Raw genomic sequence first — 18,461 nt, 5'->3', positions numbered from 1 at the left:
AGACCTCGCAGTGCTTTACGAAGGAGGGCCGGATCATAATCCCCACTTTACAGCTGGGGAAACTGAGGCACGGAGCAGGGGCGAGGGGGAGTGACTTGCCCAAGGTCACCTAGCTGGCCAGTAGCAGAGCCAGGAACAGAACTCAGGTCTCTTGAGTCCCAGTCCGGTCGGCCATGCTGAGCTACGGGACCCTGTTACTGGGGGCTGCAGAGTGGGCTCTTCCTCCTGGTTGCTAAACTGCATGACAAGAAATGCAAGACTTTCTTTTGTGAGCAACTGTCGTTGCCAGAGGGATTGTATGCGGTCAGAAACAGGCAGCTTGGCATCTAGGATGCGCATGACACTCGGAGCAGGTTTCCCAGCGGTGAAGTCGTCGTCCATGGAAGCCTGAAAGCTTGTCTCTCCCACCAACCAAAGTTGGACCGTCAAAAGCTATTACCGCCACCACCTTGTCTCTCGAATACCCTGGGACCAACAAGGCTATACCAACACTGCATAGATTTTGTGTGTATTGCAGCAGCCCGGAGACCCAAATCACAGGCCAGGACCCCACTGTGTCAGGTGCTGTACAAACAAAACGAAAGCCCCTGTCCTGAGAAACTCGCAATCTAAGTCAGTCGAGGAAGTGATTTTTCTTTCGGTTCAACTTTTTCACAGTTGGCACCGTATCTCGAGAGCTGTTTTAAGTGAACATTTCTTTGCCTGGGCTGCCAACACGTTACGGTTATTAAAATGGATTTACAAAAGCATCACAACAACTGTCCATTCATTGTATTACCCTCCTCGTGGACAAAAACAAATCAATGAGGGCAGCTTCACTTGCAGAGGCTTATGGCGATAATATTCACGTTGGCTAACTCTGCAATGAGAAAGCTCGGCAGGCGAAAAAACAAACTGCTTCCACTGGAATATGCATTAAAAAGAAATATTTCTACCAGCTTGGGACCATCATTGTTCTGTGTTCGTACAGTGCCGGCCATGACCAGGGCGCCTAAGTGCCACCACAACATAATAAGTGAATTATTAATTATCTTAATCCTCCCAGGAAGGAGGCTTCAAATGACCTATTTATTCAAGAGCTCTCTCCCCATCTTGGTTTCCTCCTTGCAATCCCTCTGCTCACACCCCCTGCTGCTCTCATGCTGGTCTTGCATTTATTCATTCTTGCTCTGTTCAGTTGGTATTTGGTCCGACCCCAACAGCCGGGTAAGTCTTGAGTTCAGCATCACCCCACTGATTTATCAGATTACTTCTATTGTGACAGCAGCCCCATCGTGCTGGATGCCACACAGACACACAGGAAGATAGTCTCTGCCCTAAAGGGCTTGCATCCCACTCACTTTCCTTCGGAGTCTAATTCCACAGTCTAGCAGCTCTGGCTGTCGGACAATTCCCTTGTTATTCAGCACAAGATTCCTGTGGCTCAGCATAATCCATTACTCCTAACTATACCCCTTGCTCTGCCCAAGACAGCTCCTCTCACTCCTTGGCGTTTGACACCGTTCAGAACGGGCCCCGCGTTCTTTCCCCGCCCCCATATCTCCCCACAGAAGGGGGAAGCCCAGAAAAGTCACTCACGTCACAAGTTCGTCGGGTTCCATGGGGCTCAGGGAGTTGTAGACCTTGATGACGTCGCTCCCTTTGCTGCAGACCTCCACGTCGAACGTCTTGAAGGTCAGGCTGATGATGGAGTCGACGTCGGCCCTCAGGACCCACGTGCAACGAGCATTGTTCGGGTACGGGCTGTTGGGAAAGCCCGGGGTAGTGAAGCTGGTGATCTCACCTTCCTTGGCGTGAAGGGCAAAATTGCAGCTACCTGCAGAGAGGAGGGCAGGGGGACAGGGGAGATGGTCCGGATGTCAGTAAAGGCATCACAGAAGGGAAAGCAGATAGATGTCGCAAACAGGTAGTTCTTGGTTTAAATCGCAAACACCGAGGTCCACCACCACCACTGTATCTGGCCCCCAGTAATCCCAAGGTGTGGGTTAAGAGGCCAGGAAGCTCCGATGACTTGGTTTTCTGAGTGCAGCTTTAAATTTCTAAAAACTCTCCCTGCCTGCAGAGTCCAACAGGGGATTTAGTCCTTAGTCTCTCTGCTGACTGTTACAGAGGAAACACAGGCGCTGTGCTCTCTCAGGGAGACCTGACCTTTGTTCTTTCTTGTTATTGTTTTCCTTTAGCTAAAAAGGAAAGTTGCACTATCTATGGAAAAACCTGCCACTTGAGATAGGCCCACCTGATCCTACTGGAGGATCCCGAGGTCAGGCCCAGTGAGGGGTCACATATTCGGAATCACGGGCATCCCGAGGCTTCTCTTGGCTGCGAATGAAAACCCTCCCAGCAAATACAACAGTTTCCTATAGCCCAACCCAGGGGGCTCCTAGTGGAAAAGAGGAATCGGTCCCACCCTCCAATTCAGGGGAAATATTTGCTGGCAAGAACAGTAAGAGTTACACTTACTGCCTCGTGATGATTGGATTATACTGGGATCAGCAGCTACGAGAGAAAAACACATTTCATTAGTAACAAGTTCACTGCTCAGATGCTAGGCAGGGAGCACCCAGCCAGCCTGCGTTTGACAGGGGAAAGAGCATCTTCCCTGACAGTGAGAGCCGGGGAAGCTGGTCCTCTGCCCCCAAAATAAGCAGAGCTCTGGCTTGGGTGCCTTGGATCACAGGGGAGAGGGCTCAGGTCTGGAGGCTTCAGAATCCAAGCGAACGAGCCACAGTACAGAGTTCTCTTATGATCGTGTCCCAGAGGGAGGACTCCGGCTCTCTCCAGAAGCAGCAGGGAGAACCCTGGGTTTCCCCATGAGCACCACCTGCTTCCAGCTGGGATTCCCCACCGGGGTTGCGGAATCCTCCTTTCTCCCCAGCCCCATCGCCCTCAGAGGGGGCATGAGCTCTCTCAAGCCAAAAAAAATTAAATCCCACTCCCTAGGTAGGCCCCGCCCCAAAGAGTCCCTTAGCGCTGCGACTGCTGCTTCCCCTACACCATCCATAGAGCACATCAGCTGTCCCAGGCATCCAGTGCTTGTCAAATTAGCACTTTGCCCTTCTGTAGAGCCTTCCCTCCAAGGACTCTCATGCCATTCCCCGTCATTAACCGTCACAGCCCGGGCAAAGCAAGCAAACATCGTCCCTACTGTACAGACAGGGAAACTGAGGCATGGAGCCATTAAGAGACCTACCCACACCCAGCCAGCCAGTGGCAAAGCTAATAGGACAGCTCGCAGGCCTCCAAGCACAGGTCTATTCCGCCTCCCCAAGAATCACCAGGGGCATCAGGCAGTTCCCTCCCACCTGACCCGGAGCCCAACGAGGAAGAAGAGAAGGGGAACGGAGCCAGGACTCACGGAAAGCAACAATCGAATTGACTTGCAACATAGGGTTCCGTGACTTGTACTTCACCATTTGGATCAGACTCTGCTCGTCTGCCATGGCCTTGTCGAGCGCCTTGGCCCTGTATGCTGGGACAATGAACTCCGACCAATAATAGGCAATGACGCTGCCTTCGCTGCAGGGGAAAAGGGAGCCAAGTTACCGACAGTGTGCAAACACTGGGGGGAGGAGGAGGAGGAGACAGGATCCGGGGACTCAGACTCTCAGACTTTAAGGTCAGCAGGGATCATCTAGTCTGACCCTCCTGCACATCACAGGCCACAGAACCTCCCCCACCCACTCCTGTAATAGACCCCTAACCTCTGACTGAGGTACTGAAGTCCTCAAATCAAGTTAGAGAGAATCCACCATTTACACTAGTTTAAACAAGCAAGGGACCCGTGCCCCACGCTGCAGAGGAAGGAGAAAAAGCCCCAGGGTCTCTGCAAATCTGACCCACATGAAAATTCCTTCCTGACCCCAAATACAGCGATCAGTTAGACACTGAGCATGTGGGCGAGAGCCACCAGCCAGACACCTGGGAAAGAACTCTCTGTAGTAACTCAGAGCCTTCCCATATAGTGTCCCATCACCGGCTGCTGAAGATATTTGCTGGTAGCAGTTGCAGATCGGCTACCCACCATCGTAGGCAGTCCCATCATCCCATCCCCTCCATAAACTTATCAAGCTCAGTCTTGAAGCCAGTTCGTTTTTTTGCCCCCACTGCTCCCCTTGGGAGGCTGCTCCAGAACTTCTCTCCGCTGATGGTTAGAAACCTTCATCTAATTGCAAGCCTAAACTTGTTGATGGCCAGTTTATATGTGTTTGTTCTTGTGTCCACGTTGGCGCTAAACTTAAATAACTCCTCTCCCTCCCTGGTATTTACAGAGAGCATGCATATCTCCCCTCAGCTTTCTTTTGGCTAGGCTAAACAAGCCAAGCTCTTTGAGTCTCTTCTCACAAGGTAGGTTCTCTATTCCTCGGATCATCCTAGATGTCCTCCTCTGCACCCATTCCACTCTGAAGTCAAGGCCCAGAAGCAGTGGAGGCTGCAGGGAATGAGGGCACACTGCTCTCACCTGAAACCCCCTGGCTCAGCCTGGTTCTGAGGCTCTTGGGGCAGAAGGTGAGCTAAACAAAAGGGCTGAATATGGCCTTGTCAGGAGCTCTGTTCAGGGAAGGGCCCTGCCAGACTGAGTCACTCAGAGAGTCTATCCCTTAATACCACGACTAGGCCCATCACAGACCAATGTCACTTAATTTCGCCTGGTGCCACACAGTTCCGTTCCCTGGGGGCTGCCATTGGGTGCTCCCATTCAGAAGCAGCGTGTTACAAAGACAACTCATTGCACTGGGCTCAAGTCCCGGTGAGGTCATTCTTACTCTCTTAATCCAAATTAAAGGGAGCCCGACTGGGGAGCTCACAGCTGCTCTCTGTGCATGGGGGAAAATTGCTGCAGTGAGGTGGGTCTGTCCCATGGTAACCCAGGGAAGGTGAGTTTTTACCTCCCTGTAATTTCCGCGATGTACCAGCTCCCTGCCCCCACATACTGGCTCAGGATGCAACTGTAGGGAGGCAGCACCCACCTGAATGCAGTTATTACTGTCTCCTTGTGATAAGGGCCAATGTCTTGATTATTTTTATAGATCCCCTTGATCTAAAAACAAAACAAAACAAAAAAAAACACAACAGTAAAGAGAAACACATTATATATATACAGAAAAGAACTTAAAATCAGAAGCAATTCAACTCCCAGCAGGTCTGGATGTTAAAAGAACAGAGTCAGGTTAAAAAAAACTAACATCACAGCCAAAGTTTGCGAGCCTGGGAACCTAAGACAGGCTCCCGAGTCCATATTTAGACACCTACAAAGTCACGGGAGGACAACGTCAGCATCATTCGTGAGGGGCTCAGATCCTTCAGCGATTGGAGGTAGAGGAAGGGGTGTTGGCATCCTATAAATGCCTACACAGCTGGATCCGCGACCCTTTCCACAGCACTGAGCTCGGCCCAGTGAGCTCAGGTGGACATACAGAAGGCCGTTACTGCAGCCAGGGGGAGGAATCAGGGCAAGAAAGGGCCAAATGAACTGCAGTGCTGCGTGCAAGATCCCAGCACCCATGACAAGCTCTGGGGCGGGAAGACGGCTGAGCTGAGAGCTCCCTCTGGGGAAGCCCCACGTGGGGAGGGGTCAGCAAGTCCCTTACCGTCTGCTTCACCTTCTTGGAGAGCATGGCAAACTCGGTGGTGCTGGAGTTCTCGTAGGCGTCAATGAACTTCAAATTCTGAATCACTAGGTGGCCATTGTAAACCTTCTGGACAGGGGCTCTCCGGTCTGGAAAACACCATCGCAGAAAGAGAAAAGGATTTCAGTGCAGCTATCAGAGCGAGAAAGCCTGAGCAAGACAGGGAACTCAGGGGTCCTGGCCTCCTACTCTAACCACTGGAAAACACAGACAGACCCCGGTCGTCAGCGAGCGGGACTGAGCGTGGGACCTCTGGAGCTTAGTGCCTGAGCCTCTACCGCATGAGCGAAAAGCCAGCTGGCTCTTAGCCACAGTTGTAAGAGCAGACTCATTAACGCTCTCTCTTTAAGTGGTCTTGATGCCACGAGATGGGAAACACCACCACACCCAGGAGGTGTGTGGGTTACACCACCACACATAGAGCTATGGAATTTAAGGCCAGAAGGAACCACCAGATCATCTAGTCTGACCTCAGGCTAATTGCCACCAGCTGCCACCAAAATCAGACAAAGTCTTCCAGCCCAGAGGAGACTCAAACTGCAGTGTGCCACAGGCAGGGAACAGGAGAGACTGGGATGCTCAAGTGCCAGAGGCCCCCGCAATGGCCACCCCACTTTCACCCACAGCACCTCAGGAGTCGGTCACCAAGGGGGGGCACCCCAGACAGGATGGGCTGCTGCAGCTGCCCCCCAAGGTAGTGCAATTGAGCCACATAAGCCACACTAAGCAGAGAGGCGGCCGCCAGCTTTTACGTGGCACTTCGATTGAAAGCTCTGCAGAGCAGGGACTGAATCTTACTTCGGTGTTTGTGCAGAGGACAATACAATGGGGCCCGTGAACCCAAAAAGCAGCATCGTTCATCTGCGGGCAGCTCATTTGTGGGAATTAAAGGCCTCTGATCGGGGGGGGGGGGTCAGGCGCCATGGGCGAGCCCCCCCAGCTGCAACGTCCGGGCGGGAAAGCGCCTCACTCACATTTGAAGTGCCACACCAGGAGGCCGACAAGGAGGGAGACGAGCAGGAAGATGATCAGCACAGCAGTCACCACCACCCATCGCTTTGGGCCACGCTTCTCCACCTTCTTGGCATTCATGGTGGGGAGGAACTCCACCCCCTCCTCCACGCCGTTCATGTCCTAGGAAGGAGAATAGGGGACACAGGGTTAGAAAGCTCATTGCTACAGGCATACCACGCCCTGGTGCCAGGGCTTTTCGGAGCAGAGGAACAGGACTGCAACTTGAGAGATGTGGGTTCTAGTCCTGGTTCCCCTCACAGCTTCCATGAACGTGAAGCACAAAGATCCCATCCTCTGATTGACTGATTTATTAATCAGTGTCTTTATTTAGGAAGTTTTAACGCATTGACAATTCTAGCCACATAAAGATCAGACAATACAATAATCATTACAACAGCGAGCTTCTGTCTAGAGAAATAATATGCCGTAATCTAATAATTGGACCTCTCTATGTAACAGGGTGTTACCACTCATCCTCTTCTCTTTTTAATAATGACCCTTGGGCGATGCCAGAGCAGTCATTGGAAGTCCTCTCTCGCCACTGATCAGGGTTAAAATAACCCCCCTCTCCCAGCTCAGCCCCCATCCCACCCAGAGCTTGTCATCAGTGCTGGTAACCTGCACTCGGCACCTTCTCCCCAAGAGCCTCCATCTCGCCATAGTAATGGGCTCCGGTGTCACCCCTGAGGAGCATTAAATAACCCCCCCCGTGCATTAATTCAACACATCATCGCAGAGAAACTCGCTAGAACAGTAGGGCAACATCGAAGTGGTCCTTGAATCCCAGACACCGCAGTTGGCTAACGAACACACACACAAACGACTGGGTCCCAACATACAGGCCTACCCAATGAGATCAGCTCTGCCAGAAGACTGAGCAGATCAACATTCCACCTACCAGAGGGCCCTGGTGCACATATGCAAATCACTGAGTTATAACCTTATAAGAATTTAGTTTCATCAGCTTGAAGACAAACAGGAAGTTACCCAAAACAATTCTGCAACATGCATGCACCACACGCAGCCAGCTGAGTGTTGCAACACACACCAAACTATAAATAACTTGACTTCCCTGTTCCCAGGAAAGTTTTGCAACATGCTTCTGCAACCCAAAATCAAGCAGCTCCTGAATTCACAAAAGGCAAATCAATCCAATGCCAGTTAAAGGAAATCAAAAGTGAAAACAGACCAAGTGTGTGAACACATCAGGCAGGAGCTGTGACTGCTTAAAGAGAGGAGACCAGTGAGATGTAGAAGGTGTGATGCATGCAGCGTGTGACCGCTAAAGTACTCAGAGGGGGCTGGAAGGAACTGGGACTAGTGGTTATCACAGGGAACTAGGACGCAGGATTCCTGGGTTCCATCTCCAGCTTGCTTAGTGACTTTGGAAAGTTACTTAAACTCACCCGGAAATGGGATCATCACAAGAGCCTTGTGAGGTTTAGAGAGAGAGGTTTGTAAAGTGCTTTGAAGTGCTTGGTGGAAAGAGTCTACGGACATGCAAAATGTTCTAGGTTCAGAGAGAAGCTCATGCCATAAATTTCAGTAGCCTAAAACCAGAAACTCCCAGGTGGGATACTGGGAGAGCATGAAGGAGCACGCAGATCTAGAGAGCACAGAAACACGGTGGACAAAGATACTCCATCAGGATGTGGGCACCACATGGAGCTCAGGCTCTGGCTACACCAGCAGGCTGCACCGTAATTCGCAGGGTAGCGGGAGGTCAGAGCTCCCTGGTCCTGTCTCCACTCCAGCTTCCAGCCTTGCCATAAATCACCACCAGCCCGTGCAGGAGGCAGGGGTTTCTCAGGGGCTTGGCTTAGACTGTGGAACAAAGTCCCGCAGGCACTAAGGACCATCCCAAACCTCACACCGCCTCCTGCTTCAAGTTCCAGGCACACTACTTTGACCTGCCGCCTCCAACAAACGCAGAACGGCATGGACACAAACAAAGCCTAAACAAAACACTCCACAGCGTACAATTCTCCCCCTGGGGAGAGGATGAGAGAGGCAACAGAGCACACAACAGATTTTAGTTACTCACAGCTGGAAGGTGCTAGGATATCAGGGTGATGAGGGCTGTATAACAGCAGACATAGAACAGTAGAAGAGCACTAGTAGTCGCAAAATTTGCTTGCACCCTTAAGTACAAGGGTAAGCAAGTATTCACCTCTCATAGCTGGGGAAACTGAGGCACCGAGGGGCAAAGCGACTTGTCAGGCAGTGGCAAGGCCGGGAGTTGAGCCCAGGTCTCCTCGCTCTAACCATTAGACATCACTGTTTTGACACTTGACTGTGGGATGTTCATATGGGGGCATCCTGCCCAAGAACAGGAAACCAAGAGTCAAGCTGAGAAGTTTGCCAATCTACGTCTGAGCGTTTGAGTGCTAAGAGCAGCACCCTCCCCCCGCCCCCCATGGCTCAGAGCACCCGTTGAATCATTTGTGGTTTTCACAGTTACAGAGGGAACGCCACGCAAATGCACACCATAGCAGGGTCAAGGAGTAGAAAGGGGCCTGACTCAGCTGCAGCATGAATAGACAGAAACCCAGAGGCTGCAGGGAGGTGCCGATGAACTCAGTGCCACATACCGGGAGGGTTTCAGTGACACACACGGAGCTTCACTTTCTCGCAACCCCTGCCCCCAGCTCGCCTCACCCCACCCACGTACCTGCAAGGAGCAAACTCAGCCAGGCCAGGGAGGGACCCAGCAACAGCCTGTGCACTTCCTTCCAAGATCACGGAAGGATGGGCAAAGAGGAAGGAGCAAACGTGATATATTCTGCTATTGCTTCTGTTTCTCGCCAGCCTTGGGATGAATGTGGTTGCACGCACTCCGTATGCTCAGCCATTGACGCAAGGAGGTCTCATTTTACACTTACTGCATTTCCTGTTTTATGCACCATCTGGAGGGCGTGGCAGAGTTCTAACCATCAGCCCTGCAGTCTAGACACACCCTACTAAAAGGGGTTCAAATCCCACCTGAGCTAACACAGCCCTTCATCCTGCTTCGTACAGTTCACCATGCCTTTCTGAGCCTCTGACACCACCAAGACCTACCTGCTAGGAAGGGATTTTAAAAACCCCAGGGCACTTCTCATGAGAGCAGGGGTTCGGAGCCCCAGTTCGTTGGCCAAGTTTCTGCTCCCCCATAGCAAGCCAGCTGCCCTACTTCTTATCCAGAGGTGGCTGCATTTCTGTGCTGAAGGGGTGCAATTTGTGAAGCACTCTGGGACCCTTCAGCTTGAAATGCGCCAAGTAATGAGCAAGTCCGGGCCACCTCTCCCCTCGAGCACTGCAGCCTACTCCAGCCTGTCCCTAACTGCTGCCCAACTCACCTTCCCATCCCCTTCACCCTGGCCATGTCACCTCTACTCAAGGCTCCTTCTGGGCTTCCCACAACAAATCCAAGGTCCCCTGAGGGTGAGGCCCTACTCAGCCGCCTCCTACCCTATCCATGTATCTGCTCTCCCCGGCTATTTGCCCTAGTGCTTGCAAAGCTCTGCACCGCTTGTCACTTATTCTCAACTTTGCACCTTCCCTTATTTCCCACCCCCCAAGTTTAGAATAGTCTCCCACTTCCTGTCTGCTGCTGAGCCCAGCCCCCTCCCCTAACACTCCCATAATTCCAGAAATACTTCCTACCTTGCCCTCTTCCCCAATAACCTCTCCAAACCCTCTCTTTCCCAAGCCATGGCCTCAGGCCTTTTATCCCAAACTGTCCAGGACAGAGAACACATTCTACTGACAATTTGCTAAACCCTACGTAAATGTAACCCTTTGTAAGTAATTATTAAGGTGGTCATTGAAAGACCCTGGATACTAAAAGAACAGTGTTCTCAACAGCTCTTTCAAGACTTCTCTTAGTTACTGGCTGAATGAATTAGTCCAAGACTCAGAGGCACATCGTTATCATAAAGTCCTGAGAGTCGGCTCTATTAAGATGGCTTCTAGCACCCTTGGCTTTCTCTCCATCAGCTGACTCTGAGGAGCATTTGTAAACCACCATGTACAGCTGTGACTTCATAATCAGATGGCTTGTCCACCAAAAGAGGGAGAAGAGCAGAACCACCATGAAGTCCAGGATGGCCCACACCATATGGACCTAGTTTACCTAGACAGCATGTAATTCCCATGAGGCTGGGTGCAACAGAAGCAAGGACAGACTGATTGCCACAAAACCGAAATATTGCACAAATGGACCAATTTATTGTGCACATTGATCAGGATGGACCAACAGAAACCAATTGGAACCAAAACTTCTTGGAGGTTCTAACACATTTCTCCTCAGTATCAATAACTGGCCATAACCAGAAGCCTTAAAATACCTCCATCTAGGTCATTTTCACAGAATTGCCAGCCCTCCTGATTTTATCATTCATTATAGCAGCCGCTTTTCTTAAAACCCTGGCTCTAAAGTCACGTTATCCCCTCAGAATCTCAGCTTTCATTTGAAATAAAGGAATAAGTAACAGTCTAGCTTCATGGTTACAGAGAAAAGCTTGAAAATGCAAACCCTGAAGACTCAGGAACCAGAAAGAAAATAAAAAGCCTCCAGTGTAGCATTTAAAAGCAAAAATCTCATCTTCTTTGAGCCAATCTCATGCGTGTTTGGAATTGGATTCATGTGCTGTGACTGCTTTGAGATGGCAATGCTGTCCTTGCCACACTCCCAAATGTGCTCACCATCCCCTGGGGAAACCTCCTTCCCATGAGGCTTCCAGCCCAGTTGTGCTGACCAAGAGGTTCAGAATAGAATGAGGTCATCTGGATGCTTTTCCAAATCCAGCCATGACCCTCCTGAGGTCCCCTCCCTTCCAGCTCCAGTATAACCCCAAGAGTCTTATTTTAAACTAACCATCCCGAGATCACCGCTCTGGCTGTCTCATAGGCTCCCGGTGGACTCCCCCGAACCCACTCGGAGTGGGGAAAGCCCCCACTCAGGGGGGATCTCACCCCAGCTGGGAACAGGGTCCAGCCACTCAGCTCCCCGGAGGGGCAGGGGGCAGCTAGGCTCTAGCTGCCTGAGCTGTGAAATTGACAAGACAGCCGACAGGAGGGAAGCAGTGTCTACACAGACACTGCATTGCCCTAATTAAACTGACATAAGCCTCTCGTGGAGGTGGAGTTATGATGCCAGTATATTAGGGAACTTAGATCGGCGGGAGGAAGGCTGTAGGGTGGACACTGACATAATTAGGTCAACATAAACTGCCTTTTGTCGACCGAACTGTGTAATGTAGACCAGCCCTGAGTTGCTGTAAAAAAAAAAAAAAAAAAAGACCTTCCCTTCCCACGGGGCAGGCGGTTAAAGGAGCAAGACTGCAGGTGGCCCAGTGGCACGTTCTCCTGTGGCATGCAGGGAGCCAGGTTCCATTGGCATTCCTGGCGTGTCTCACACGCAGCCCAGGGAGCGGACATAACAGTAAGGGGCAGGGGGAGCAGTTTGCATTGCCACTCCTCGTGCCGTAGGTGCTCTGTGTTTCAACAATAAGAGCCTTCAGTCTCCAGGGCTGCTAATGTGGCATCTTTCACCAGCTTTGCACCATCTTTGCACGTTCCCATGCAATGATCAATGAAAAACCCAGAAGATTCAACTTTACTAAGTAAAACTGGGGGCCTAAAATCATTCACCAAATACATTCAGTTCTCAGACGCTGGAAGCAGATCTCCTGTTCCAGTCTTTGCTTTATAGCTCTCCGCCCATCCGATCACAAGTCCTCCCTAGCTATTGCGTAATCTGTGGGCTGGTTTCATTTGACCTGATTCATTGCTCGACTCCCACGACTCAGCTTTTAACAACAGGATAAAAACATTCTGCTAGACGCCAACAAATCCAGCTATAGGGTCATTGGTGGGGAGCCATGTCAATCATTGGGTAGCTTGGAGTGGCATCGAGCCCTGTTCTCCCTTCACACCACTCTCGAGACACAAGGCCATCTGTCATTTTAACCCACACGCAGCACTTCAGCCCTTTTGGCAGAGGCAGAAAACTACAATTTCTCCTCCTTAACAGCCCCGGTGACTCAACGGGAAGGAAGAGGCCACACGCAACTAACGTCAACAAGACCAAAGCAAGTTAGTCCAAAAAAAGCCCCCACAAATATATCTTATTCTATGTTCCATTCTACGCATCCGATGAAGTCGGCTGTAGCCCACGAAAGCTTACGCTGTAATAAATGCTGTTAGTCTCTAAGGTGCCACAAGTCCTCCTGTTCTTTTTGAGGATACAGACTAACACGGCTGCTACTCTGAAATCTCCCGCCTCTGAGATCCAGCTGTTCAAGATATTTTTAGACAGGAATCGTGATCTGTCCAGAAAAAACAGAATTTCAGGGAAAGCAATGACTCACGCTGCCAGCAGCAAGTCCAGAGCATGCATGGGCAGCAGCGAGAGGGGTCAGGTCCTTGAACTAGGAAGGTTTTACAGTACTGAAAAGCAGACGCCCCAGCCGGCAGAGAGGAGCCGATGGGATCCACCGCTCAGAGAGCCAGGTTGTGTTTGGAACGTGACGCTGTATCGCTATGGTGACTCAGGAGTTCATGTTCAGAGGCATCGGCTTCTCTAGCTGGCAGACCACTCATGGGTGGGCATGCAGCGCAGCACCCTGCTCATGGAGCAAGCTGCCACTGCTCAGCATCACCGCCTTCAGGTGCTGTGCTGTTCAGAAGATCAAGCCGCTCCAATTTGAGAGATGCCTGACCTAACAGCACATGGGATTTAAACACAGCCACTCCCACTCAAGGTCTGGGAATGAACTGGCTAGTTTGTGTGTGTACATACCACTGCCCTCTGCTGGATGGGATTAAAAGTGCTCAGCTGTGTGCCATTAGCCCTATACTGCTAGCAGCTAATGGTGAGTCTCCTTCGCTGAGGTGGGTAGAGGGCTTTGTTTGTGGAGAGGGAGGATCAGAGAGTCCTAGCCTGCTGTCACCGTACAGTTCTGAACGGTCAGGCCATGCGACACAGTGACAACAAGAATAAACGCTACAGAAGCAATAAGCTATCCAGCTACCCAGCACATGTGATACCGGGCTCCACCCAGGCTGCTACTGGCTCTGCTTCTGACACCCGCTCACTCTGCACTTCGGGGGAAGGTGGGGGGCGGGGGGAGGACACATCTTGGCTCTCCACACCGCCCCCAGCTCTTCTCACAACATGAACATAAGAAGGATTTTTATTTAAACAAAAAAAAAGTTCCCTCCACCCCACCCAAGCCGGAGCCAAACCTGGAATTTTCAAGCCACATGCCCAGCCCCACAGAGCTGCTGGCACCCTCCCATCCTAGCTCTGACATGAGGCAGAGATCAAGGTCCAGCTACGTGGCTGGTGGGGTCCGAGGAGAGGCACGGTGGCCAGAGGACAGTTTCCGGGCACGGGCATGAGATCCACACTGGCGAAAGGCAGGGACTGAGTGTGCAGAGTTGGGCCTCAGGACAAGACACATCTGTGGTGAGGGACTGGGCAGAGCAGAAGGTACAGTCCCAGTGCTGGATACTTCACCTTCACCATCAGCCCACACCTCACTGTACCTCCGGAGACCTATCCTCAAGCTGAACCAACGAACACTCTCAAAAGGGAGCAAGCTGTTTCGGGGCTCTATGCTGCTGGCATCAGTCTGCGGTGTCACCCAACACCTCCCCTCCCCACGCTGCCAATTCCTGAGTTCCAGGAGGGGTTCCACTTCCCCATGAGGATCAGGATTTACCAGGAGAAAGGTTACCTGTGACCTTTCCAAAACCCTGGTGCATTTGGAGCCAGCGGCTCTGATCCAGGCTGCAGGCTCTGGCTTGCTCGGCAGCTCCAACTGAGAAGACGACAGGGCAATAGATCAGGAAGAACGAGCAAAAGGAGATGAAAGGAAGGTGATAGTGGAAAATCAGTTCAACTGCAGGACAGCATGGCCCAGGGGTCAGGAACCGCAGCATCACCTTTGTCCATTATTAATGCAATGCCCAGAGATGAACAGGACCCTTTCCAACAGTCTACCCGAAAGAGCTTGCAGTCTAGCTCATGGCCTGTCTGAGACAGGACGTGACCAGGCAGTGCCAGTGGGATGGGGAAGGATGGGGCTACAGCATGGCCTGGCTGTTCCACACAAGCTTTTCAAAAGTTTGTTTTAACCTCAGTTTCTGAACCAATGCTAAATGCAATTCAGTCTTTGGTTTTACCTGCAGATAGTGTTCAGCGGCACTCTGTCAGGCTCTGCCTTGCAGTCGTCAGGCCTACTAGTTGGAGCAGAGATCGAAGCGGGACATAGGGATGGGACCGGCCCAGGGTGGTGCTGGAATTGAGATCCAGGGGTCAGAACGGAGATCAGAGGCCACAGACAAGCCAGAATCAGTACCGTAGCTGGGATCCAGGTCCAGGCCAAAGGTCAAAGCCGGGTAGTCTGAGTGTGAGGAAGGTCAGGAAGTGGAGGCAAGGCTGGAGCAAAGTCACAAGGCTGGGGCAGAAACAGGATTGAGAGCAGGCTCGGAGTCTTGAAAGCCTGACACACCGTGAGGCTTGCAGGAGGGTTCCTGGTCGGGTGGTGCTGTTGCACAGACTGATCTGCAGCTCTGGCAGGGTTGGAGAAATACCCGGGGCATGGGGGTTGGGGGAGCAGGTCATTTGACCCAGGCTCTACTCTGGGACAGGCTGCTGCCTGTGACCAAAGACTGAGTCACTGCAGGCTCTGTGGGAAGGGTGAGCGAGTGCAATCGGGTTGTTGCAGTCACTCACCGCAGCTCTACTGGACGGGCAGTTGAGGGAGCAGCCCTGAGAGGGCTGCGGGTTTGCCTCGCACACCCATGGTCAGCTGTGGCATCCAGCATATCTCCCCCTTTGCGGGTACTACACTTGAGTCCCGTCTCTTCATCACCACCGCAGTGTTCTGGGATAAGCAGGACAAAAACTGGAAACGCTAGGCACACATGAGACTCAACCTGATACGACCCAGCCAAGCCATCACTTCGGGACAGGGGTCCGTCCTTTCCAAGGCCTCGCTACCATCTCTTCTGGTCTCTGTACAGACCTGCAAACATCTCGAACTGCTAGTGAGGCACGTATTGAGAGAAACCCTAAAGCAAGAGTCCCTGGACAAGAAGAGAGCCCAGCACATGTCGAGGAGGCAGAACTCAGAGGGCTGGCTGAGAGCTGTAGGAAAAGGCAGGTCTCATCTGACCAAGCAGGGCAGCTGGACGGGAGCGGGCATCTGACCATGATTCAGGGCCGTTCTGTTCAGCAATGTTTTTTGCCGTCATCTGTAAATAAGGTTTCAGAGTAGCAGCCGTGTTAGTCTGTATTCGCAAAAAGAAAAGGAGGACTTGTGGCACCTTAGAGACTCTAAGGTGCCACAAGTCCTCCTTTTCTTTTTGCGAATACAGACTAACATGGCTGCTACTCTGAAATCTGTCATTATGCAAGGCACTGCATTTAGCCGTATGGAGTGGAAATCTATCAACTGCATAAAAAAAATGCTCAAATAAATTGGTTAGTCTCTAAGGTGCCACAAGTACTCCTTTTCTACCTGTAAATAAGTTTTTCAATTCAAGACTCCAGGTCCCAGCCTGTGAATCCAAAGACCTGCCCACCCCAGGTCTCATCTGCCGAGGCTGATGTTTAATAAGTCAAATAAACGCCAAATATGCAGCCTGGGGCCAGGTCTACACTTGGAAGGTCTTGTCAGCACAGCTATCCTACGCCGACAAAGCACTCCTAGTGGGGAGGCAGCTCATATCAGCAAAACCGCACAGCTTTGCCAGTACAACTGTGTCCACACGGAGGGCTTTTGCTGGTACAGCTACGTCGGTCAGGGATTGCACCTCATCACACTCCTGGCCAACACAGCTATGTCTGACAGAAGTTTGTAATACAAACCCGACCAGGGGTAAGTGCCAGAAGGGGCAAAAATAGCACCACATCATTCAACTCAGCCTTCCAAACCAGACAGGTTTGGGATGCTCCAAGCCACTAAACAAATAGATCGCACTTTAATTCCCCATTCACAAACATATGCTCAAGAGAGACTATTTCAAGAAAGACTTGCATCCAGACAAATTACGTCCAACTCTGTGTTTGAGACACAAACGGCTGATGCTGCTCCCAGTGAAGTCAATGGCAAAACTCTCCTGGATTTTAGCAGGAGTGAGACTTTAGACACTCAGGTCAAAATTTGCAGTAACAAGCTTTCCATAAAAACCTTTACAGTAGTAGATGCCTTTTTATCTCTAAGTTTTCCCACACACATATTCAGTGATTCTAATGGAAACAGGGTATTTTTGCCCAGTAAGGACGTGATTTTCACTTGAAACTATTCATATTAATTTGAATGGGAATTGGGCAGCCCAATCTCTTTGATTACTTGGAAATGTCCCATCCTAAATATTCCCCTGCAACCCATTCAGATCCATCACGGTGCCGCATCGCAGAGCCTGGAAGCAAAATGACTAGTCAGTAACTAACTGCTAAGGTGAAACTGACATATCTATTTCCCTTGTCCCAACACAAGAACCTAATCATGTCGCATTACAGTTGAAACCAGAAAAACATGAAAATATGATTTGTTTTAATACTGTAAGATATAACAGCAATAATGATTAAAAATCACACGGGACTGCATCCCGCAGCAAGTTTTCAGACTTCTCCATTGAAATCAACAGAAAGTTCTGCTTAAACACCAATAGCCAAGCCCACAAAAAAAAAAATTAAAAAATCAAAACCAAAAAAAAAAAAAAAAAAGATAAAATCATGGTACCCCAAAATCATGACATTTAAAAACACACACACACACACACACCCCCACCAATACTTGTTAGGGGGTTATTTGCCCGCTGGGTTTTGAGCCCTTGAGGACACATTTTCAAGCTTTTCTCTGGAACTATGCAGACTAGTCACTTAGCTTTATTAATTATGATGATGATTTTAAGAACTAAGATTCTCAGGCAACCACATGGCTCCAGGAGCTGGGGCTTTAAGATATGCACTACATACCGTGAGACTTATGATAAAAATCACGAGAGCCGGCACGTGGTGCATCTGACAAAGAAATCTAAACAATCCAAAAGCCAACAAAATTTACATGTTAAAATGGTCTGTGTTTCACACGAGATTTCACACTAAATTTCAAATGAGAGCAAGTGTTCACATATTGGCTGTAATGTACAGCTATGGGAGTGAGATGGAGTCACTTTCCTTTTACAGAGACCAAACCTAAGTGCTGTTAGTTGGGCAGCACGAAGCACAGGGTCAGAATTGTTTAAACAATTCAGTTGGATAACAGTGTTGCACCCAGATCCTGTGTAAACTCTGCTTGTACCATTATCAAAGTATATAACAAGAGGTTATCCTTTTCATGCAAGGCTGGAATAGGCTTTTGATAAGAACGAACACATTTGAAAATAGGACTCCCACAACTAAACAGCCTTAGGGCAGCAGAGAAATCCTGTCAGTCTCCGCATTTCTCTTCCTCCCCAGTTCCTTGTTAAGGACAATTAGATTATAAAATGGAGATTAACCTAAGGAAGGAATAAACTGCAGGAAGTGAGAGACAGAGCTTCCTGCCAACACAAGTGTCCTTCCTGATAAAGGAGGGAAAGACCTGTGGGAATCAGTTCAGCATAAATCTGGTAAAGAGGGCTGAGTGTGCCACACCTCTGGTTAGAAGCTGCCTTGAGTCTTTAGAGCCGCAAGTTCAATTCCCCACTAAGCCAACTCATCTTGTTGCCTTTCTGAGTTAGATGAGAAACTGAATCCCATTATCTTTACTGTGGACGATTCTCATGGAGGAAACTTGAAAGCCAAGGCCCATTCTGCTCTGCATAGACATTGAAGATTTG

General features: G+C 50.4%; 1 protein-coding gene across 5 annotated transcripts in view; it reads right to left on the bottom strand.

The window, feature by feature from the left end:
- The window catches only part of ST14 (ST14 transmembrane serine protease matriptase), a 68,126-nt gene that overhangs the window by 16,410 nt on the left and 33,255 nt on the right, over positions 1-18,461 (bottom strand). For 3 of the 5 annotated variants that reach the window (XM_037882306.2, XM_043534045.1, XM_037882305.2), the window contains 6 exons: positions 6,602-6,761; positions 5,589-5,716; positions 4,968-5,038; positions 3,356-3,516; positions 2,461-2,496; positions 1,579-1,816 (listed from right to left, as the gene is read on the bottom strand). In XM_037882306.2, coding sequence (XP_037738234.1) covers positions 1,579-1,816; positions 2,461-2,496; positions 3,356-3,516; positions 4,968-5,038; positions 5,589-5,716; positions 6,602-6,758 — 791 coding nt within the window. In that variant the 5' untranslated portion in view covers positions 6,759-6,761. Of the gene's footprint in view, positions 1-1,578; positions 1,817-2,460; positions 2,497-3,355; positions 3,517-4,967; positions 5,039-5,588; positions 5,717-6,601; positions 6,762-9,312; positions 9,529-14,813; positions 15,178-18,461 lie in introns of those variants that run through there. The other 2 variants (XM_037882312.2, XM_037882310.2) reach the window with 2 other exon arrangements.

This window comes from Chelonia mydas, chromosome 22, assembly GCF_015237465.2.
Source record: "Chelonia mydas isolate rCheMyd1 chromosome 22, rCheMyd1.pri.v2, whole genome shotgun sequence".
Classification (NCBI taxonomy): domain Eukaryota; kingdom Metazoa; phylum Chordata; order Testudines; family Cheloniidae; genus Chelonia; species Chelonia mydas.
This window is presented reverse-complemented; position numbering and strand designations above follow the sequence as displayed.